The sequence below is a fragment of the Kryptolebias marmoratus genome, linkage group LG6, assembly GCF_001649575.2.
Source record: "Kryptolebias marmoratus isolate JLee-2015 linkage group LG6, ASM164957v2, whole genome shotgun sequence".
NCBI lineage: Eukaryota > Metazoa > Chordata > Actinopteri > Cyprinodontiformes > Rivulidae > Kryptolebias > Kryptolebias marmoratus.
In genome coordinates, this window is record NC_051435.1 from 20,001,469 (window position 1) to 20,024,804 (window position 23,336).

At 43.9% G+C, this 23,336-nt stretch overlaps 1 protein-coding gene across 6 annotated transcripts in view; it reads right to left on the reverse strand.

Annotated features, from left to right (window-relative positions):
* Positions 1 to 5,519: 5,519 nt before the first annotated feature.
* Positions 5,520 to 23,336, reverse strand: part of pikfyve (phosphoinositide kinase, FYVE finger containing) — a 31,272-nt gene continuing 13,455 nt past the window's right edge. For 5 of the 6 annotated variants that reach the window (XM_017421188.3, XM_017421184.3, XM_017421183.3 and 2 more), the window contains 28 exons: positions 23,121 to 23,301; positions 22,954 to 23,028; positions 22,033 to 22,140; positions 21,808 to 21,948; positions 21,142 to 21,268; positions 20,258 to 21,057; positions 17,982 to 18,386; positions 16,551 to 16,651; positions 16,403 to 16,474; positions 16,159 to 16,330; positions 15,657 to 15,835; positions 15,447 to 15,560; positions 14,384 to 14,492; positions 14,134 to 14,288; positions 13,659 to 13,755; positions 12,679 to 12,736; positions 12,295 to 12,423; positions 12,097 to 12,217; positions 11,096 to 11,191; positions 10,929 to 11,009; positions 8,813 to 8,907; positions 8,664 to 8,723; positions 8,081 to 8,257; positions 7,065 to 7,168; positions 6,856 to 6,984; positions 6,515 to 6,776; positions 6,358 to 6,432; positions 5,520 to 5,936 (listed from right to left, as the gene is read on the reverse strand). In XM_017421188.3, coding sequence (XP_017276677.1) covers positions 5,821 to 5,936; positions 6,358 to 6,432; positions 6,515 to 6,776; positions 6,856 to 6,984; positions 7,065 to 7,168; positions 8,081 to 8,257; positions 8,664 to 8,723; positions 8,813 to 8,907; positions 10,929 to 11,009; positions 11,096 to 11,191; positions 12,097 to 12,217; positions 12,295 to 12,423; positions 12,679 to 12,736; positions 13,659 to 13,755; positions 14,134 to 14,288; positions 14,384 to 14,492; positions 15,447 to 15,560; positions 15,657 to 15,835; positions 16,159 to 16,330; positions 16,403 to 16,474; positions 16,551 to 16,651; positions 17,982 to 18,386; positions 20,258 to 21,057; positions 21,142 to 21,268; positions 21,808 to 21,948; positions 22,033 to 22,140; positions 22,954 to 23,028; positions 23,121 to 23,301 — 4,339 coding nt within the window. In that variant the 3' untranslated portion in view covers positions 5,520 to 5,820. The remainder of the gene's footprint in view (positions 5,937 to 6,357; positions 6,433 to 6,514; positions 6,777 to 6,855; positions 6,985 to 7,064; positions 7,169 to 8,080; positions 8,258 to 8,663; positions 8,724 to 8,812; positions 8,908 to 10,928; positions 11,010 to 11,095; positions 11,192 to 12,096; positions 12,218 to 12,294; positions 12,424 to 12,678; positions 12,737 to 13,658; positions 13,756 to 14,133; positions 14,289 to 14,383; positions 14,493 to 15,446; positions 15,561 to 15,656; positions 15,836 to 16,158; positions 16,331 to 16,402; positions 16,475 to 16,550; positions 16,652 to 17,981; positions 18,387 to 20,257; positions 21,058 to 21,141; positions 21,269 to 21,807; positions 21,949 to 22,032; positions 22,141 to 22,953; positions 23,029 to 23,120; positions 23,302 to 23,336) is intronic. The other variant, XM_025006979.1, reaches the window with a different exon arrangement.

The following is a 23,336-nucleotide window of genomic DNA, read 5'->3' on the forward strand; positions in this document are numbered from 1 at the left end:
GGGGAGGGGAGGGGGGGAGGGGGGCGCGAGGTGTGTACAGATGATGTATATTGTGATAGTTAGGGCGGAGGGGCAATCCTAGAAGGAGCGTTGCCATGTTTTTTGTTTTCTTTTTTGTTTTGTTTTTTTCAATTTTTGTGTGTTTTTTTTTTTTTATATATAAGATTATTTAATACTGAAAATATATTGTTCTAATTATTTTGAATTTGAAGGAGCGTTGGTGGACAATGAGCCCAACCGGGTCTGGGTCGGATTGCGTTTGAGTCGTCTCATCCAGTGGTAGTTTGACCGATTTGTCTTCAGAGATGAGGTGTCCCTTTGCTTTGGGGAGATCAGAAGGTCGGAGGTCATCTACCATTTGGATGGATGAGCTCTGCTTCTATTATTTCTAACCTAGCCGGGACAATTATCCTGCCTGTGAGAATGGGGGGGAAACAAAAACAGATGGGCGGGGCCTAAAAATACAGTACACAGAGAAGGGGGGTGAGGACCTTTAGGGACCTCACGATTTAGAAAACAGTTACGGATGCACCTGTAGTCACATTTCAAACCAAATCCTGAGCATAGAATCTCTCAGATCTGAAAGACACAAAATATTTTTGCTGTACGTTGCAGGATAAAACAGTTTTTCTTCAAACAGGACTTTTGGAACAAAAGGAGTGAAAATGCCGAACACGTTGATGTACGATTCTGTGGGGACGGATGTTCATGCATCACCTCGACCTGCTTTCTTCAGTGTTTCCACCACTTTGATTTTGTTCCCGTTGCTAAGAGTGGGGATGGCTGTGACGATCATGTTGTAATTGTGGCTCCAAAGTGTGAAACGTAGCACACACACAGCCTGGTTTTCAGCAGCTGGATGCCGATGCAAATCCTTCACAAGAGAAGTTGAGATGGACTTTATAATTCACTTCGCTTCACGGTCCTCTGTTAGCAGCAGCTAGTAGCACATTTACGCTAACACCTATGTTCAAGAAAAACAAGAAACCCAAGAACATGCATGCTCCACACAGAAAGAGTTTTTTAGTTCCGAACCATTGCAAACCACTCTACACATTGCCTTCACATAGGTTCAGATGTAAATATTTCCTGTCAGATTTGAAGTCCACATCTGGTTTAAGTAGACCCTCCTGTAATCTGAGCTCAGCAACAATCCCTCAGATTTTTAGTTGTTAGGTTGACCGAGGAGCTGTCACCTCCATCCACCTGCCTGATAGAACCCGGTTACCTGTTAATAAACCCATCATGTCCGTGTTGTTACAGCCATTATCAGTCCCCTTGTTTTTAGATTTTAAGGGTGTGTGTGTCCCGTTAGTGTGTGTAGTAGCTTAAGAAATGCTGTGGAAACAAGTGCCTGAAAACAAACTGCTCCCAGTGGTGGAAAGACCAGACTTTACCTGGGGTTTAGGATCTGTCACTTCTGACCAAATCTGAGAGTTCCTCAGGCCAGAGCGTCCAAATGTGGGACAGCAGAGCGTGCGCTTCCCTTAAAGCCTTCATGTCTCATTACCGGAGCCAGGAGCCTGGAGCCTGGAAGGTGTTATAGCGCCAAAGGTGACGCTCCAAGCTGTTGAGTACCTGTGTGAACCGGACAGGTGTAGTCATGGCGACAAAACCAAGGATCACATCTGGATCCGAATCGTACTCAAAGGGAGCTTCTGGGTTTCCCAAAACCTGTACTTGGACCACGGGAGCTTTAAGGGAGGGGCTCACAGTGCATGTCAACCGAGTTCTCTCAGCATTTAATTTGACACGGTTCTTACAGTAACTGTGGTAGTGATGGGTACTGTTTGGTTGTCACTAAAGACTCCAAGCCTGATTTGCCTGATTTAGCTTTGACCTCAGCCAAAGTGTAGTAGACTCAAACCTAAGTCGTTAAAAAAAGGCACACTTTTTTTTTAGGTAAAAGATTTCTTTGGTCAACTTGTACCTTTAAGTCAGTTTCTCACTGGACTGCGACTGTTGGAGACCAGTTTGTGAACGTTATTCAACTCAACTCAATTTATTTATATAGCACCAAATTACAAGTCCTCAAATTACATCAATAATTACAACAACAAACATGGATCATAGAGCGAATAAAGACAGCAGCAGAGTGAGGAAATGAGTCAGTTTGTCCTCCAGCAGTCTAAGTCTATAGCAGCTTAACTAAGGGATAGCTCAGGAAACCCAAACCAACCCTAACTATAGGATTTATGAAAAGGAAAGTTTTAAGTCTGGTCTTAAAAGTTGACAGGGTGTCAACCGTACGGACAGAAACCAGAAGTTGGTTTCACAAGAGAGGAGTCTGAGAACTGAAAGCTCTGCCTCAGTTCTACTTTTACAAACTCTAGGAACCACAAGTAAACCTGCAGTCTGAGAGCAAAGAGCTCTTTTAGGAAAATATGGAACAAGAACACCTTTTTAATAACACTGTTTTGTGAATTTTTAACATACTAAATCAACAATTACCAACAACAGCCCCCGTCAGGCAACTACCACCAGCAAACAAGCTGAAAATAAACAAATAAATAAAAATAAATGAATAAATAGCATATTTGTCGCAATTTTTATTTTATAAGAAATCAAAATCTGTAACTACACATACACTTCTATACACATTACGCAGAAGCATATACACACACACGTCAGAATGATCTGACATCGTGAACGATTAACAGGACAGGGTTATTTCAAATGAAGTGAAGTGAAATTTATTTATATAGCACTTTTCATCAATAAGGCGATTCAAAGTGCTTTACAACACAGAAACAACAATCAGGTACAGAATCAAATACAGATAAAAACATCAAAGATGATTCAGCCTGACCAGCCAAAAGTCGACCAATAAGATCTTTTAATGTAAGGTGGCGCTTGGTTGTTAAGAGCTTTAAGGGAAGTAAGATTTGTAATTTTGTAATTGTCAAACAGCTGCTGGCTCAGAACTTAGTCACACGGTTTACTTAATTCAGTGAGACCGCAATGAAAAATTTGCCAATTTTCTCACAATTGTGAGTCACCAATCAGCCCCCCCAGCAGTCGCAGTCCAATGAGATACAATATACTGAGCTTTAGTGAAGATAAGCTGACACTGTAGAAACCACGTTAGATTACCATCTTGGGCCTTTTTGGATATCACTGTTTTTAGTCTTTGAACAGCTTCGGAAACCCTCTGATTATCTTTGTGCCAGTTAATCATAGCCTCTCACACTTTTTATTGTTGATTTTTCTCTGCAAGAGGACCATAATTTACGAAATTACCGTCATTCTATTTGTATTTCACTGCATTTGAGATCAGATAAGACGATATATCCTGAGAGAAATATTGGTTTAGATTGTTGTTTGCCTACATGTTAAACAATGCTGCATCAACGAGGATCTGTATGTAAAGTGGTCCAAGAGAAATGGTGTTTCTTTTTTACCATCTGGGTCTCAAGTTCATCACAATGTTTGGGAAGACAAAGGAAGGTGGGTTCTTGGGGTGGCAGAGGGCAAAACACAACTAGAGCCACTCTGGGAATCCAGTCAGCTCAGAAGGTTTTTTTTCTAAATGTATTTTCTGTTTGCTTTTCTGTCTCCATCCCACAAAGCCGTACCTGTTCCCGCCCTCCTGTTTTTATCTTGCGTGATGTCACGACTGGCGCAGCAGAGCTAGAAGCGTTGAATTACCGGCCCAGTTTTGAATTCTTCCTGTGCAATTTTTTCTTTTTGTTTTGTTTTGTTTTTAGGAGCTATTTATTTTTCAGTGCCGTGCCAGTTCTGACATTTTGCTCTGTTCCGACGCTGGACGGGAGGAAAGAAAGAAAAACAAAAAGAAAACACTCGCTCAGCCCACGCCGTGGTGTGTTCAGGTACAGAGACATGGAATGGGTTGAAACTGATCCTCTGACTTCAGGTCAGCAGGCAGCAAACCTGATGTCAGATCTGCTGATGCATTTAAAATAAACGAGAAAGAAGATGAAATCATGGATATGTCGTTTTTGTTTTCTTACGCCAGACTCATTGCTGTTGTTCCGTGTGTGTGTGTAGCTGGTTTGTGTTACCTTATTAGGACATTTTCTGGTGTAATCACCTGCTTTGTCAGGATCAGTAGTCCTTATTGGTACCAAAGCTCTGTGCTAATGTGGTGGAGCATCATTTGTAGGTAAGGAGTTAGACTACAGAGATGAATGGAAGTAAATACAAACCTGTGTGTGTGTTAGCAGTTGAGAAGCTTTGCTCTCGGTGAACATAAACAGCTGGACCTTCATGTCGAATCTGGGCCCAGGACTACGAAGCAGGGATCAACTTGTCTCGAGTTTCTTGAAGAGATCCACCCTAAGGATGAGGAGTCGTGCTCAGTGGCTCTAAATGAAAACAGACTGAGAGAAGATGGCTGCCACAGCTAAGCAACCTTATCGAACATAAAGCGTATACCTCGGTCCGTTTTACACATGCGGAGCTAAAATTTGGTGTACCAGTAGTTGACAGTCGTTCACAATATCACCATTTCACACACATTGTATCTAAAGGTTGGCCAAAATCACTATAACACCATCATTTCTCATTAGAAGACCTCAGTCTGAAACTCTGCTATAAAAGGTGACAGGTGGTATGTGTTCCCTAAAGGAAAGCTTGACCTTTAATTCCATTTATTTTTCCAGTTTTTGAGGACACTGGTTGGTCGAGAGGTGGCGTTTTGACACAAGTGATGCATCAGAAAGCCTAACCTACTCTGGAGTAGCAAAGCTATTACTGAGATCTAAAGTAGTAACTAGAGCATTGGTGTCCAATCCTGGTCCTGGAGGGCCACCGTCCTGCAGGTTTGAGTTGTTTCTCTGCTCTTCAAGTTCTGCAGAAACCCGTTATTCACTCCGCAGGTGTGTCAGCACAGAAACATCTAAAACATGCAGGATAGTGGCCCTCCAGGACCAGGATTGGACACCACTGGATTAGAGAGAGAAGAGCGATTTCATATGATAAAATGGCCTGCCGTAAATTTTGCCAACTCCAGTGCGTTGAGCCACAAGTGCTCATATTAATACGTGACCCATGCTGTGGAAAATAAGTGAATATACTCATCTTTGCTGTAACTGAGATTTGCGTAAAACTGAATCTCTAAAGACAATCTAATGATCCTAGTAACTAAATTAAATAATCTTCCTAATTTACTTTTCAATCAAAGTTTTCTAACAGGTGCGTCTTCAGAAGTAATCCTTTGATTTAAAGCACAGGTGTCAAACTTTGTTCCTCGGGGTCCGCTCTCCTGCATGTTTTAGATGTGTTTTTGCTTTAAAACACCTGGTTAAAATGGACGACTTGTTGCCATGCTCCTGGAGAACTTGATGATTTGATGAGGAGGTGATTAAACCCTTTGATTCAGGTGTGTTGGAGCAGAAACACCTAAAAGCTCCAGGACAGCGGCCCTCAAGGCCTGGAGTTTGACACTCCTGGTCTACAACCTCTGTGGGACTTGCTGCAGCAGGAAGGGGTGCTGCACAACACAGGGGAGCGCCCACTCTTCATACTGACTGCATTAAGACATTTCTCACAAACACAAGTGTCAAAAAGTGTTAAGAATATTTTAATAGTTACATCATTTTTGGTTGTATAATCTCTGTACAAACATTAAATTACACGAAAACCACCAGACTGAAGGTTTCCGTGGCTCCACTGTCAACATGGCAGCAAATAAAAAAAACATAAGACTGTGTGTAAAACACAGGAAGGAGGGGAAGGGGTCAGAGGCAGCACATCCTGACAGTTAAAAAAAAATGAGGGAAAACTGGATGACGCTGCAGCTGTGGAATGATACTGCGATCGCTGCCAGGATCCGGTCCCCTGTGGGAGACGGTTCACAGCTCAGCAGTTGATCCCCAGGTTGGTCCAGTGGTCCGGCACCATCAGGAAGTATTTGTCCATGGCCTCGCAGAAGCGCGACCTGTACAGCTCCGGAGAAACCACGGTGGGCATCTTCCCTGCAGGCGAACACGGGTACACGTCAGACCGGAGCAGCAGCAGCAACAGAAGAAGAGACCAAAAAGCAGTAAAAGGGGAAACTGCAAAAACAACAGATTCAACCAGTGTTATAGCCATGCAAAGAGAACTTAGCATTCTGTTAGCACTAAAGTGTGTTTGAGAGGTTACTATCAGCTACTGCTACACCATGTTTTAGTTTAATATCTCTAAAGTTGACGGCGTTATAGTGTGTTCGTTAAGGTAGATGAAGTGACCCAAAGAGGTGGCTCCAGTGGTGACAGTGGTTCATGAGATATTTCAAAGTGCGCAAAGTTTTAAAAGAATTTGTCGGACCCTCCATTATATCCTACAGGGTTTTGTTTTTGTTTTCGGTGAGCAGTCCAGGTAAATCCATCCTGACAAAACTTTGCCTACAATTACCTTGACCTCCCAGGATTCCAGTGGATTTAACAACCATTTCCAGTTTCTTGTCCCATGTGAACGTCCGGATGTAATCTGCAGGAAGCAGCAGAGGGAGAATGATCAGCACAAACCCGACGGATCGCCGATTTCTTCACACCCTCCTCCTCCTCCTCACCTATGATCCCGACCACCAGCTGGTCAGTGGCGTCGTCCCGCCCCACCAGCAGCGAGTAGTCGATGATGAGGTGGCTGGACAGGAAGTAGGCGTCGCTGTGAATGGCGGCACGCAGGATGGCCTTGCAGTGGGAGCGGATGTAGAGCGGGTTGTCGTGGATCAACTTCAGCAGGTTCTCGTCCAGCAGGACCACCTCGCAGCTCTCCTTACCGGAGTCCGTCTTCACGTTCCGGTTCCTCAGAGAGCCCTTCAGATCGAACACCTGCAGGAAAACGTTCAGCAACATAAACGCCATTCTCCACGGGAACAATAAACTCCCATTAGATCTGTGGAGAACACACCTGCGCCATCTTGCGCCCATAGAAGAGGTTTTCCATGACGAGCAGGTCCAGTTTCTTCTCCGTGTTGTTCTGGGAGTTCTTGTATCCGATCCTGTAAACCCCCAGGATCTTGGCCAGCGCAGTCGGCCTCTGTGGAGCAGAGGTGGAGGTTAAAACACGAGCTGCGAAACCCCCAACTCAGGCAGAAACCTTCTGGGCAGGAGGCCTACTTTCTGCTGCACGGCTCCGGTGATGTAGGTGAAGTAGTTCGGTGCGAAGACCAAGAAGGACTGGACCTCCAGCCGGGGCATCTGCTTCAGGATGAAGCGGTCATCTGAACAGGAAGCAGAAAAGGTGCAGAGGGAGAGGTCACCACATCTGATTAGACTAACTACAGCAGGGGTGTCAAACCCAGTGACGCAAGGGGGCCAAAATTAAAAATTTGGTCCTAGCCAAGGGCCGATCACGATCAATATTTATTAAAAATTACATAAATTAACCTTGGTTTTAGATGTATTATGTCAAATCATTCATATAGAAATATCAATGACCTTTTCCCAGTTACAGATTATACAGAATTTAGAGCAAACATACTTTAATGAACACAGACAAATAGATCAAACTTCAAAAAGCACATCATTAGCAGTCATTTCTTACGCCTCACTCAGCTTTTCAATTATTTTTTTTACATTAAAACAGATTTTTTTAAAACCCATCAACAAAAACCTGATCATACAGAAATTAAAACTATATATTGTTAGATTCTAAGTCACTGTCGAGAGAAAACTTCACTAATTAGGCTCAGTTTTTTTAAGCAAAATAAGAATCATAGACTCGATCTGTCCCAGACTAGAGGGCCGGATCTGGCCCGCGGGCCTCGAGTTTGACACGTGTGAACTACAGGGTCAGGTGTGAACAAGTCACACCGAACCAAAAACATTAATGCAGTGTTGTGAAAAAAGTCCCCTTACTACGGTGGCCCTGAAGTGCAAACCACGACAACAAATCACTGAACACAACTACAAATTTAAAAACACAAAACAACTCCGCTTTCCAAAAAGTTATTTATGATTTACCAAAAGGGCCAGGCTGGTTTGGAGAGCTTTTATCCCCTTATTAAATGACATTATCATTTAAAAACTACATTTTGTATGAACTCAGGTTATCTTTGTCTGATATTAACACTTTAACACATTTAGTTGTGACAAAAACAGAAGAAATCTGTTTGAGAGCAAACTTCTCCAACCTTCTGTGGCGTAGAAAACGGCTCCAGACTTTCCTCCCCGCGCCTGCCAGTTGACGCAGTGCGACAGCGAGCGGACAAAGTCCTCCTCGCTGCTCTCCATGATGTCCTCGCGCATCCTGTGGAACTCCTCAGCATAGTAGATTCGACAGTAGAACTTTGCGTTGGCGTCTGAGAACTCTGAGTTGAAAATAAAAAAAGAGCAATTATGCTTTTGCTCAACTGTGTGTGTTTGCCTGTCTGTTAGCAAATTATCCCATGAACCACTGAATGGATTTTAATGAAACTTTCAGCAAATAATCACTGGATGAACATCTACAACTGATTACCCTTTGAAGCCAACCCAACTGAAGATGGCCGCCACAGCCAGCTATACTTGGCATATAGAAAAATGTCTATAACTCAATCAGTATTACAGATTTTAAGCTAAAAGTTGATGTGGTAGTAGCTGAGTGTCCTTCACAACACATACTACGCGTGAGATCGCACATGAGATCTTAGTTTAAAGCTCTAAAAAAAAAAAATAAAATACTGTGTGGAAACATTATTTCTTTGCTGTAGCGCGTCAGACGAAACAAGGACTCACGCAGCTCGACATGTGGATTCAGTGTCTGTTTCTTCTGCTTATCAGCCGAGTCGGTGTCCTCTGAAAAAACAAAACAAAACTAAGCATCATTTCATGTTCCCTTCCTCAGTGAGGTGATTGTTGGACTGGAGGGAGTGGAGAACACGTACTGAGAGGGTCTCCGTCGGTGCTGCTGCGACTCTGCTGAGACAACAAAGACTCGCCGGGCCTGGCGGGGCTGCTCCTCGCCCGGCTCTCTGCACTGCTGCAACACAAAGGCACTCTGACTGCACGCTTATTTACGTTCGCTTCCATTAAAAACACAAAGTTTGCTTTTAACAGAAAATCACAACGAGACAGAAATTCTGCGAGGTGTTCCATTCAACAAGTTTATGTGTTTCCTGTAATTAAAAAGCTCCCTGATCCTGGTCCTATCATGGAAAAGTTTGATTAACTTTGAAATAAGTCGACATCCTGGAAAGCAGCACAAATCATCCACATCTTCCGAAAGGTTTCCAGGAATTCTCAAACTCCAAAACACACAAAAACAAACAAACAAAAAAAATAATCCAAAGACAAAAATGTTTCAGCTGCTGTTCCTCATTATAACCGATCACAAAAAAGTAAAACCCTCTCTCAGGTATTAATATTAATAAAACTAGCACATTCTAGTATACTCTATAGAAACTGCATGCCAAGTTACAGAGTTTGTTTGTAGTGGGGGCATGGTGAGGGGGTGTTGAAGAAACATCATCTTGTACGTTCCCACCAGTCCCAACCTTTTATTTGTGCTTCCAAGATGGAGGAACAAGGTATTAAAACACAGAACAGGAGCATCCTTCCCCATCTTTGAGAACCTCACAGCTTCAAACACATAAAAGCCCTGAACACTGGGGATGGAATAGTTAATGATAAAAAAAAATTTAAAAAACAACATTTTTTTTACCCGTCTTAGTTCGGGACGTGTGTGTTGAGTCACAAAGAACACAACTGGATGTTAAAAGTGGATTTTAGGAGAAACTAAGTGTAGTTTCCTGTGTGTGTGTGTGTGTGACCAGAGGAAGGGGGGTGTAGGGAGTTTTAGCAAACTTTCAGGGTATAATTTGGAGGAACACGTTTCGTCAGCAATATTGTCTGGAAGCACAAAAAAATGTGAGGTCACACGGAAACGGAGAGGAAACGGCATTTGCCTCGTGTCGACACACTCTTCCTCATCAGGAGACACAAGACTCTGAAGCTTTCTGAGTGGAATAAGACGTTCTGCTGTGAGATTAAATCAGAAAAGTGCTGCCAGTATAACCCAAAGGCTGTCGACTCGGTGCTGAAACAGAATCATTTTACAGAATATAATGATGACAAATGGAGTAAACTTTCAGTTTATATGTGAAGCGCTTTTATTTCACCAAAGGAAGGACTGAACTTCCTGTCATATAAAACTCAACGTCAGGTCAGAGCTTCAAGAGTCCTTTTCGTCCTTTAGAAGCACAGCAAAGTCCACATTTTGATAAGTTTTAGTCTCTAAATTTCTGTCAGTTTGTGTGACAAACATTTACAAAAAGGCCTGAAAGAGGCAGGAAGTGGATTTTAGTATCAAGGTAACAGATTCTGTTAGGATCTGACACTGAATAAAGGTAAAACACGTTTGGTTATATGAAGAAATTCTTGTGGCAAGGAGCATTTATGTCATTTAAGTCATTTATGGACATTTTTGGGTTATTTGCTCCTGATCATGAGACAATTCAATGGTTTGTATCATCTGGGTGAACTTGTCTGTAAAGCTAACATTTTGGGCTAAAATAATAAAAGAAAATAACTTTTTACATGTTCAATATTTCCATGTTTACAGAACAAACGGTGGGGAAAACTGCTTCATCATTCCAGGGTTTACATGAATACACGATGTCCTGAGAACAGCAGCTTTATGAACGTGTAAACGGTGGATTATCTATTACTGATGGATGGGATTCCTGAGTTCTTACAAACAGAAAATAATTAACCGAACTGTGGATTTTGTAACCCGTTCCAGCCCTGGTGGACACATCCGACTCACACAAACTGTCCCTCCTCAGCTGTTCTACGTGCGCTCTGTGCTTTAAATCCATTAAACATTTTATACCAACATCTCATTTTCTCACTGAAGCTCCACTGCTGCTTCCCGTGGAAGTTGCTGTGGAGATAATCATAACGACCTCTTGCTTCACTTCTTAAGGAAAACCTTGACCTAAAGGCGAAACCTTTCAGCGTCAGAACAGCTCCGACTTAAGGAGCGCTGTGGACCTTTGGTACCTGAGGGGCTGTGGAGTCTCGTCTCCCGCCGCGTTTGAAGCCTTGGACAGATTATCCAGTGCCGTTTTGTACTCTTTGCAGCTGGAGGAGAACAAACAGAAGATTAGCGATGCTGCGGCGTCGACGCGCGGGCGCACACTGCGAGGAGAGCGGAGGTGGGCGCTCACCTGAGGGCGAAGGCGATGATGGAGCTCGGCTCTCGCTCGCACACTGCGATGGGCACCCGCTCGTGTTCGTACATCAGGTAGTGTTTGTCTGGATCACTGTGGACACACACACACACAACACAAGAATCCAATCAGGACAAAATTGGAACACACTGTTGTTTGACTGTCAGCACAGCTTTCCACTGAGTTTTCTTCTCAACAACAAAATAAAATGAGAATTGGAAAAATTCCTGAAGAAATTTCGGCGGTGCCTTCCATGTGCTGCGTTTAGCTGTTAGCACTCGGACTACATGCTGGAGACCACTCTCAGCTACTACCACACCTAACTGTAGCTCAATACCAGTAAAGCTGACTGAGTTTTAGCCATTTTTGTGTTTGACAAAGTAAGCTGTGGCAGCCATCTTGAATCAGGCTGACTTCAAAAACTAATCAGTTTCACATCTTCGTGTAAAGTATGTTCAATAAGTCATGAAATATTTTGCTAACAGACATTGTTCCTAATATTTAATGGCAGAAACGTGTTGGGGGTCACCGCTGTTTACGACCACATCAAACGTTAGCTCAAGGTCTGTGACGCTGACTGAGCTGTGGTCAGCAAAGGTAGCAGCGAAGGCCATCTTGAATCAGGATGACCCATAAAATTAACCAGTTCAGTGAGAGTTTCAATAAATATTTGAAAAAACACAAAGATTTAGGAGTGGAAGGGTTTAATGTCGTTTCCTGTAAGAACTTTGGGTGCCATTTTTGGTGACTAACGTTGCCATGGTAACTTAAACCAAATATCACGCGTCTTGCGGTTGAGCAGCTCGTTTTCATACGCTGAATATTGTGCCCTCTGTTCGAGACGCATTAAAGTTGAGAGAAGAACAACATGTGCTGTAAAAACAGTACTCTATGCATTTCTATGGCAGACACCAATTAGAAGGAGGTGTTCTGTTCGTTTCTGTGTCCGAGTCTGAGCGTCCCGTGGGCCTGCGAAAACCTTGCAGGGTGTGACTTACAACGGGAAGGGGATGGGGTTGTAGCTGTTGCCGGGCAGGAAGTTGGCGAGGATGGCTTTCATGGTGGACTTCTCCTTCACCTGGCTGTCGGTTGAGCCTAGCAGGTGTCCGTCAAACACGTCTGAAAGCAGGCGAAGGCAGGGTGTGAAGCAGCGTTTGGATCAGACTGTGTGTGTGCGCGTGTGTGTGTGTGTGTACCTTCAGGGATGCTGACAGAGTCCTGCTCAGTGAAGGAGGGTCCAGCGGAGACAGGTTCGGCTCTGGGGTCTCCTGGTGACGACAGCTGGGAGGTGGTGGTGGAGGGCAGCGTGCAGAGGTGACGGTCTTCTGTCAGAGGGGACCAAACGGCATCACAAAAGGCTTCACACAAAACCACCAGAAAGGAGCTCAGACTTCTCCAAACCACTGAATGAGTTAGTCATCTGTTCTGTGTTGACAGAAGAGCGGTGAAAAGTCTGGAGAAGTAAAAAAAAAAAAAAAACTAAACGCCTTTCTGCTTCTTGAAATTACCATGTCTTCAAACTTGATGAGTGCCGACAGAGGCAACTTGAACTAAAAACCTCAGACCCCAACAAAACTCACCTTTGTCCCCATTCTGAACCACGGGCGAGGGGTTACGAGGAGAGGAATCCAGGGTGCTCTGTGAAACAGAACGAGCTAAATTAGCAGGCAAACTTCGTCTCATATGTGTGCTGAGCTGCATCTGGAGCGTGCAGAAGCTTTTTCCACTCAAAATTCACCGATCCAACAAATCAAGTTAGATAGGGAAAAAAAAAAAATAATTAAAAAAATCTCCACTCGCCTGGAGACTTCATTCATAAAAACAGCTGGTTGTATTATTGGAAAGTGAAGATTATAGTCTAAAGATCCTATCAGAAAAACGGGAATAGTCCTCATTTATTGCAGAAAACTGTTAGTTATAAATCAGAACAGGCTTCCTGCTGCTGTTTGGGTCGACACAGAAACATCTGAATCTTTTACCTTCACAGTCAAGAAAGTAATTTTGCCTAATACCTAAATGTATGACACTGGTTGACTTAAGATGACGGCAGGATTTTTAATTTTTATTTGACAATCCAATGTTTAGAACTATGACACGAATGTTATTATTACAGCTAATGTTTGCGTCCGGGATATTATCAGAAACAGAAACACTGAACGGGTTTTGTTTCTTGCTGACAGTTAACCAAAACTCTTCAGCCAGGCTCAAACAGATCCCCCTTTGTGACTCAGCTCAGTGCAGCTTTACAATAAAATAAATCTCTTTTTTTTTTTCTTTTTTTTTCTTTTTTTAAAACGGAGCCTTCTAGCTTCTGACAGATCAGCAGAACAAACCTGAGAACATAAAGTAAACAAGTGTTTCTGTCTTCAATTTGTTCAAAACAATAAAAATTAGGGTAGAATGGACTTTTCGCCAATAACCCCACAAGTTCAATGAAATCATTTTAAACCTTCACTTCATTTTCAGTGAGCAGGCCTGTCCCTTCTGTAAGGGTCTTTGTTTAAATGCAGATAATCTGCGTTATCGGCGTATTTGTAACCTCTCAGATGATGACGCTCACCTTGCTGTCGTCAGCGGCACTGGGTCTGAGCCTGCCTGGACTCGGGGGAACCGACAGACGCTTCCTGCCTTTCTCCTGCTGGAACAGGTCCTGAAGTCTGCAACAGAAACAAGCAAGGGGATTAAAAACTACAAGAAATTTAAAGAACAAAAAGGTCCTGATTCACCAAAAGATGGTGCAGGTGGTACACAGGAATGTGCTGGTGTAGATTCTCAGCCATCCAGTTTTCACGCCACTTCTCCATTTTGGTTTAGTTCTTCTTAATAAATGATCAGTGTTCATCTGAAGTTAGATCTAGCTAATCTGAGGACCTGATGGTTGTTTCATTTTGTCCTGTTATGTAAAAATCTTTGAACACGACGACTTGACTCTCTCTGCTGCTGTTGAGTGCATGTTGGCTACATCCACTGGCTGATGAGTACATGACCCTGATCCGAATGACCATGCCAGCTAAAACACACCGAGTGGTTCTGACCTGCTGTTCCAGGACTGCAGCATCTCACACAGACTCTGTTTCTTCACCACCAGCGACTCCAGAACCGCCTGCAGCTGCTGAGGGGAATCCAGGCTGCAGGTCTGCAGTCTCCCCTGAAGCTTGTCGATCCAGCTGCGCAGCTCCGCCTCCTCCATCTACACACACACACACACACACACACACACACACCCGAAACATGAGTATAACAAAGAACATACGCACACCAAATGAAGGGAAGAACACCACCTACGTCTTTCTGGGCAAAGAGGTCCTCCATCTTCTCCTCCCGGGTCTTACTGAAGGTATCGGTCTTCAGGGAGGTGAGACGGTCGTCGATGGCCAGGTACACCTGAACCACTCTGTTCACACGGAAACAAAAGGATTGTTTGATCTATGCATCCTCAGTCGAGATGAGAGTCCAAGCAGCAGCTGAACATAAGAGTCAAGTAAGAGAAAGTTGAGCATCTTGGAGTGTTAGAGGTCTGAGGAGAACATGCGTCCTCGGAAGAGGGGAGCTGAAGTCAAAGGGGGACACCTTTGCTCTGAGAACATTTGGTGGCTCGTGGAACCATCGTGGAACCACAAACAGTCTGTACTGAGGCTGACTTGTGTGAAAAATGGAAGTACTACATGACTAATGTTTTCTTTTCTGACAAACTTGAATAGAGTTCAGCTCAAAGTGGAAACAATAAACACCGCTCCCATCAACAATGAACGGCTGCTGCAAACTGACACACTTGGCATTTCACCCCCCCCTCCAAAAACAAAGGTTGCGCTATGATTTCCTGTCCAGTTTTATGCTAAATGGGATCAGTCTGTGCTAATGGTATGTTAGCCCGTTAGCCACATCATTAGTCCAACTTCAGCTTGGCTCTGCTGTGCTGAAAATGACCACTGTATTGATGGTTAAATGTGTCAATAATAATAATTTTAATTTCCATTACTTTTAATGGGACAACTGTTAAAAATACAAATTTTCAACATAAAAATCACTTGTTGGAATGGATTAACTTCATGATGAGGTTCTAATGTACCAATCATAATTTTCAGAACAACAAGACAAAATAAAAACAGTTCTTCCTCACAGATCAGCTGGTAGAGTTGATCACAGCAGCTGTTTTACAAGCTGTTAAATACAGACTACTCAAATGAATAAACAAAGTGTTCAGATTGTTTCATCTGTTAGAAGAACAGTTAGGGGTCTGAACTCTCACATAGTTAAGACTGAACTGAGGATAATTGTTTGTGGTGACAGCTTTCCCCCCCATGCACTGCAGCTCATCAGCAAACAGGCTGAAAAGGCTTTGAATTACTTCTGAGAGAAGTCCTTCAGGTCCTGCTGCAGGTTGGCTTTGGACGGCCCCAGGTTCCTGATGAAGATCTTGGGACGAGGAAGACAGATCTCCAGCAGCCTTACAGATGTGTAGCTGAGGAAATGAAACAAAAAAAAAAAAATTGGTTGAATAGTTACTGGCTGGAGATGGGCGTGTGGCGCAGTCAGGTGAGCAAACCGAAGGACTAACCTGAAGGAAGCCACCATCTGGTTGTAGGAGAAATACTGATGGTAGTCCTTATGGATGGAGTGTCCGCAGGGCTCGGCGTTGGCCCGTCTGGTGTACTGGTGGCCGTAGAAACGAAGCTCCAGATATTTGGCAAAAGACATGGACCATGAATCATTAGACAGAGGCACCACTGGGGTCACCTTTAGAAGGAAGAGGAGAAGGATTATTACCAGTCACCTATTATTCAGTTCTTGGAGTTTTACTTATTTGCTATATATTATCAAGAAAAATAAGATTTGGATTTGGAGTATAAAGCCTGAGAACCCCTGCTCTACATAAATATGTTTACTCAAAATCAAACAGGCTTGGTGTACTCACATTCACAACTAATCTGGTAAACATCCAACATCAGAATCCTTTTCAAATGCCTTTCCAATTCTGGGGCCAAGTATTTATTTTTATGTTATAAAGTGAAAACTATCTTCAGTCGCTCTGATGCGAAGCGCCGTTCGTTGTCGCTCACCTGTTTGCAGACGCGGCACCAGGAGTAGTTGAGAATGGTGTGCTGATAACCCGGCACGGGGGAGTCCAGCTCCTTCAGCACTATCTGCACGCAGCCGCTGCCGTGCACGAAGCGGCGGACGTGGTGCACCATGGGGGTCTCACAGAACATGCTGGGGCACTGGTACGAGGGCCTGGAGGAGGGAAGACACTGTGACGCAAACCGAGACCCTGACGGGCAGCGGCGTTGGGTTCAACTGTCTCACCTGAAGCAGTAGCGCTCCAGGAACACGCCCAGAGACAGGTCGTTTTTACCGTAGAACTCCATGATGACGATCCTGTTCACAACACAAACGCTGAGTACAAAAGCCGTTCGGTTTGAGTTTAGATTTGGCGGAGAGGCGAACTTGTTACCATGGGCTGACGCAAGGGTTGGGTGCATTGTTGGACTGGAGCGACGAGCTGCTGAAGAGCACACACAGCCTCTGGTGGTTGTTGGGGTTCAAACAGTCCAGCTGACAAGAACAAAGGAAAAGCAGATGAGCACACAGATCTCAGGATTTTATCTTCATTCCTAACTAAATCAAGGATGAATGAAATCATTCCCCTGGAATTTGGAACCACTTCTACCAGGTGTTCTCAGGCCCAGTAAGACCAGAGGTAAATAAGCAGGAGGCATCCTAATCAGATGAACCGCCTCAGCTGACTCCTTTCAATGCTGAGGAGCAGCGGATCTACTCTGAGCTCCCCTTCCCTCGGATGATGGAGCTCCTCACCTCACCTCTAAAGCCAGTATCTCACTGGGTCAGGACTGCTGGACACGAGTTAGTGACTCAAAAAATCAGAAACATGTCAAATTTTCTGTTGCAGTCTCACTGAATTCTGATTGTTTGCCCATGTTTATGATTAATCCTGCTGGAGAACACTTTCAAATTGAAGACAGGCACATTTGGACCAGTTATCACCAATTATTTTTTATTATTACTGTGTTTTTTGGGTTTGTTTTTTTTTTTAAAGAGCTGGACATGTTTTCTCTCAGAGGAAAACTCGTGTCCAGATGGCAAAGTACAGCTCTGGTGCTACAGAGATGAGTTGGAGACACACGACAACGACTCAATTTTGAGGGGGAAAAAAAATATATATCACAAATATTTTGAACATGTTTAAAATTTAAGCAACAAGATTGCAAGCCTCTGTGTCTCATGTGAGGAAAATGAGAACTCAAATGCAAACATTTTGAGACATTTTGGAGACTCCTTTATGAATGCCGCTCATGAAGTAGTGTCCAACAGTCCAGATTATCGTCATAAATTAAAAAAGGCTCGAATGTACAAAACAGAGCTTCAAGATGTCAAGATACTGGATTTAGGAGAAGTCTTTGCAGCCAGTGGTTAAGGCTCTATCAGAGGCTGCTGGGGAAAGCAACTCTTGGTTTGAAGAAGAGGAAAGTCACCAGCTAGGCTACACGAGGTCCAGCTTCATGGCTGGAAGGGGAAGGGAGCACACAAAGACCTCTGAAGATGTGAGGCTATCAACAAAACAGCCATGAAGCCTCAACTATCACCCAGATGACATGACTACCCCTCAGGGAACGTAACGACACTATGAGCTCAGTTTGGTCTAAAGCTGGAGTCTTATTCTGTAGGAGACATTATAAACATATTGGAACAAAAGCAGAACATCCTCCAAATCAACTGGAGCCATCTTTCCAATGTTTGAGCACTTTGCAGCATGTCTTCGAGTTAAACCGTTTTATGCCTCTTGTTCCATCCATAAAAGCAGAAACCTGTAAAACTTACAGAACCCACAGATGTTATCATTGAATTCTCCTTTCAGTCTGCTCACCTTTGGGCTCCAGCCCAGGTCGTTCTGTTTGCTCGTCTTTTCCTCTTCGCCGTCAGCCTTCACTCGCGGTTTCGGTGCAACGTCCGCTCCCCGGTTCTGCCCGCCGCCGCCGGCTGTGGGACCAGCGGAGCCAAAGGGGTCGCTGGCTCCTTTCTGCCGAATCCGGCCCCCGTTGGCTCTGAAGTCCGCCAGCATCCGGGCCAGGTCGTGGCTGCTGCCCAGCTGCTCCACGATGCGGGTCGTGGTGAGACCGTGACACGGCAGGACGTCGATGGGCCTGAGCTGCGGAGCGCCGTTTGTCTGGCCGCCGACCAAGGAGGGCGGAGCCGAGTCTTTGAGATGCTGCCGTTTCCTGCGCCCGTCCAGCTCTCTGAAGTCCTTGTTGAGCAGAGGGAAAAAATAAACCTGCAGGACGGAGGAAACACAAAACACAGAACAAAAATCACATTTCTTCAGTTAATTCCCGCAGATTTTTTGACGTAATTTCAAAGTAGCTGACAGCTGTGCCTAAACGCACCAAATATTCTCCTAAAGATCTGATTTTCTCACAAATGTTCTTCATGCAGTTCATAGCAAACTAATTCCAGCATCTCTGTTGTTTTATTTCTACCCGATTTGAGCTCTATAGTCCATTTCAGACTTTCTGGAGAGATCCTTCAAGTTCAGAAAAGAAACAAAGGAGAAAGCATTCAATCTGTGCTTTTCCTAACAGGACTGGATAAGACACCAGGTCTGTCATGTTATTGTGTTTATGAACTAATAAACAATATATACACAATGGGGTATTTATTTATTTTTTTTTAAGTGAAAATAAACATCTGTTATTCGATTCCAGTAGGATTTAGAATTATTATGGCAATTAGAGGAAAGAATGGTTTAAATTTCCTAGAATTTACTTTTTGTATTTCTAGAATGTCTTTTAATTTATTTTGAAACCAAAACCCAAACAGTGATTTTCATACATCAAATAATCAGAACATCAAACAAAAACAGAGAGACAAGCAGGTATGAAGACAAGGTTGTGGGAAGTGGATGGAGCTGCAGTGCCCCCCGGTGGATGTCAGAGGAAATGCACGTCAGTTTAAAAAAAGTCATGAAAAAACAAATACAAACCTGTTTTAGATTTCAAATTCAAATGTTATTTTTAAAAAATTTCAAGTTATACAACTGCTTGAAAAGCAGAGCTTTATTTTGAAATCCGTTTTGAGCAGAAGTGCTCTCATGTTGTTTCACGCTGTTAGCTTTGCAATTTGTAATTTGCCAAAACATGTAGTTCAAACTTAGTTTCCTTAAGGTTATTTATGAGTAATCAGTGTGATTTTGACTATTGTCCTCTGATCCAAAGCTACAGCTGATTAGCATCCTTCACCAGGCAAAGGATGAAGACGAGTTCAGGCTTTGAGTACAAACTCTGAACTTAAATCAGAACAGCCAAATGTTTTCACTTTGTTGATGGGAAACTAAGAGACAACTGTTTCTGATGAGTTTAACGTCAAGGAGCTGTAAATTATTTTCAGAAGCAGAGAAAAAAGTCAGTCTGTATTTTTGTCCTTTTTAAATTTACATATGTCTGCATAACATGCCAAGACCTGGTTGCTTTGTAAGTTGTTACTGTCAATACGATTACTGCTTAAGTTAAAGCCATAATAACAGTCATTACAGCTGCATGGTTTCCAAGCCACCGTTTGCACCCAGTAATTATCAGTGCTGACTTTTATCTTCATCATGAGGAACTTTACAGACCTCAACACTGCTCAGGTTTCACTGCATGAAAACTTCAGGATTCCGAGGAGTAAAACCCCAGTTTTTATTGTCACAAACACTGCGTTTTGGGAGAAGATGCAGCCTGTTCTGCTGGCTATGAGCTAAAACCTTCTGATCACTACCACTGATCTGAGGAGCAGACAGGTCTTCTTACTGTACTGATAGAAAACGGTTTCATGTTGTGATAATTATGTTTCATTACAGCATTTCTTACTGCCGAGAAAGCAAGCTGATCTCAGATCGCTTTCATGTATCATCCTCTCAATCATTAACAACTGATAAGAGTCTGTAAAACCCAGGGAGGCTGCTGAATGTTCCTAAATATTTGTATTATATCTGCAGTGATGTGAGGGTGTGAGGCTGAACTGGTAGGTTTATACTGCTGTGGTTGAAATGGAAGACAAAAAGCAGTTTTATAGATATGGTATTTGCAGATATTTCCATGTGTTAGTAGTTGTAATTCTAGGAGCTATTAGAACACATACATGATGATTTCAGCTTTGTGGAGGTACCTGTTCAGGAAAGTAATCCCTGCTGGGGCAGTGCATGCCCTCAGGCGTCAGCAGGAATGGCTCCTTGAATGTGATGAAAGGAGAAATGCAGAGAATGACGTCCTTCAGCTCGTTTTTGAACACAGCAGAGATGGACCTCAGTCGGTCATCGGAGGAGTCCACCTGCTCGGCCACGAACATCCCCGTGTCGTCCTGCAGGGGGTCTCGGAATAACTTGGGGGTGGGTGTCTCTGAACGGTCTTCATCCTCCAGAACCAGCGAGCCCTCTCCCACTGTGTCTCCCTCGGGATTCTCAATAAGCGTGTCCGATCCCATCTCCTGGTCGTCCTCCATGAGGAACGGAGGAGAGACGGACAGAGGGGCTGCAGCAGGGCTGGAAAACGGGGAAGACGTCCTGGTCTCTGTGTTAGAGGCGTCTTCTTGGCAAAAGAAGTGGGCAGACTGTTGATTTGCTTTGTCTTGGAGAACATCCACATCTCCGTTCTTGGATGCAGACTCTAAAGATGGGGCTTCTTCTTCGCTCCCGACAGTCTTCTCCAGGCTGTCCCGGTCCATCTCCTCATCGGCAGGGGACACGTCCAGCAGGCAGGGGAAGGAGCTGCTCTGGGGCAAGCTGGGCGGCATGGCGAACTCGTCCATGAGGAAGGAAATCTCCAGCTGCGAGTGGTAGGCCACGCACATCATCAGCATTATGATGTCCTTCACCCTGGCCAGCTCGTACTCCGACGGACCGCGCAGCTTGATGGAGCATCCCAGATGGGGCGGGCAGCCGTCGAAGAACATGAGAGTCTTCACCTCGTCTTGAAACAAAAGACAGAAATCACCGAAATGACCTGTTGTGACAAGAGCATGATCAGGAGAAGGAGCTGACGGGTGCTTCTTACTGTTTGCCAGGGTGAAGGGCTGCAAATAGAACTTGTGGCAGGTTCCCAGGCGAGGTTTGGTGAGGAGCTGGTCCATTGACATAACCAGGTCCCCCTGTGTCATACGACTCACTCTGTCCAGCACTTGCTATAACGAGGAAAAAGATCAAATGAATAACTCTTAAAAGGAAACATTGTAGCACAAAGAAGAACATGAGCCGACTTTTCAATTAAAGCTGGGTGACCTTTGAACTCAGGTCAAAAAAGTCATTTTCACAAGGAGACAAAATTATCTTGGTCAAGGGCAAACATCTTTTTAATACTTAAAAAAAAAACAATAATTTAGTGTTTTTCAGGTCTTTTATGTTAAGATATTCATACAGAAATATGAGATTAAGTTCTCTCGATACATCTTTTTATTGGTGAGAACAGATTGGAGACTCAAAGTTGTAAGAAAATATGCAAACTTTCCAGTGCAGTCCCATGGGACAAACTGACCACATTTCCAAGTTGTTTGAGTCAAAACCTGCGACTACATTTGTCCTTGAAAGAAGAAATTAGCTGCCAGCTGTTGCCGAGATCTGATAGATTCCACTAATTAAAAACAAACATGATGATAATCATCAGGAGGATGCAGCTTTTTATGGTTTCACCCTCTGAGGCTTTCTCAGATTCTGATCCACAAACCGGTTTCACGTTGATGACCAGCGTGATGCCGTGCTCCAGCAGCAGGTCCTGAGCTATACGCGACACCGTCTTCTCCACCAACACCAGGTTTGGACGCACATCTACGATGCGCTGCACATAGTTCTTCAGAAACTCCCGCTCCTGGAGGACGGACAGAGAAAACATCTCAGTCTCAAGAGAAGCTGGTTTCCTGCTCTGTTAGACTCCCGAAGTGCCCCTCCTCACCTGCAGCACGATGGGCTCGATGCAGGTGAACTTGGTCTCCTCCCTGTACAGGTACTCGATGGAGCACTTCAGCAGCAGTATCTTGGGGTTCTTGATGTAGGGGTTCATCTGTCCAGGTCATATTTACAGATTATTCTATATAAAATATCTGTGAAAACCTGAACTATTACAACGCCCTATTTTAGATACCGTATTTTCCGGGACTATAAGGAGCACTTAAAAGCCCCTTATAATTCGTAGCTCCTTATATATGTAAGAAGTCATAATGTTTTAGGACGACTTTGGTAAACTACAAAGCCGCACCGCTTGTAGCATTAAGGCTCAGTTATAGCCATGCAGGGCTCCGTGCACGGACATGAGTGAGCAGTGGAGGTGTTTATATTTGACGCTTACGTCTGTGCAGTATCCTTCTGTGAGTTTTGAACCGTTTGATTATGTTTGTGATCTCTCATAGAGGGATCATATAAATGCTGATACAGGCGAACCAGCTCCGCTAGAGCACTGAAACCCTCCATGTTGAATGGAGCGCGGTCTGCGCCAAGTTACAAAAATTGGGAGTTGCACAACGATGCGCCTTATATATGACAAAAATTTGAAAATGAACCATTCATTGACAGCGCATTTTATAATCCTGTGCGCCCTGTAGAGCGGAAAATATGATAAATCAGAGTTTGTTGGAGATCAGTGCATAAAATTGCAGACTATCTCAGACCTCAAAACAATTATTACTAAAAAAATCCAAGATTAAAAGTAATATAGAGACTGAGTGAACTTATTTCCCAGGGGGTTATTTTTTTCTTTACTTTTGTTTTGTTTATTTTTGTTATTGATATGAATGTAAATTGGAAAACAAGTTAATAAAAGAAAGAAAATATTACAGCTAGTGTCGAGAATAAATGGCATAACAGAACCTAACGTTACCTTCTTGTGAGCGATGTTCTTGGTGCAGACAAAGCCGTTGACCATCATTGAATCAAACTTTCTGCCTCCAGGAATCTGAAACACAAACAGACGCGGCTGATTCTGCTTCCTCTGCCTGATTACCTGAAAACGGAGGTCAGAAGACCAGCACAGCAGCGCTGGCTGACCTTTTTGATGTGCACCAGCTGACGGATGTCCATGTCGTCATCGCAGTTGCGGACGTCGGGTCGAACTGTCTGGACGACCTGCCGGACCACGGGGACGATGATGTCTCTCCAGGACAGGGACAGAGACTCGCTGTAGAGAAGCTGCTGTAGCAGCGCCATCATGTGGCTGTGGTTGGCGGAGCTGAAAGAAGCGGATTGTGGCAGGAGAAGAATCAG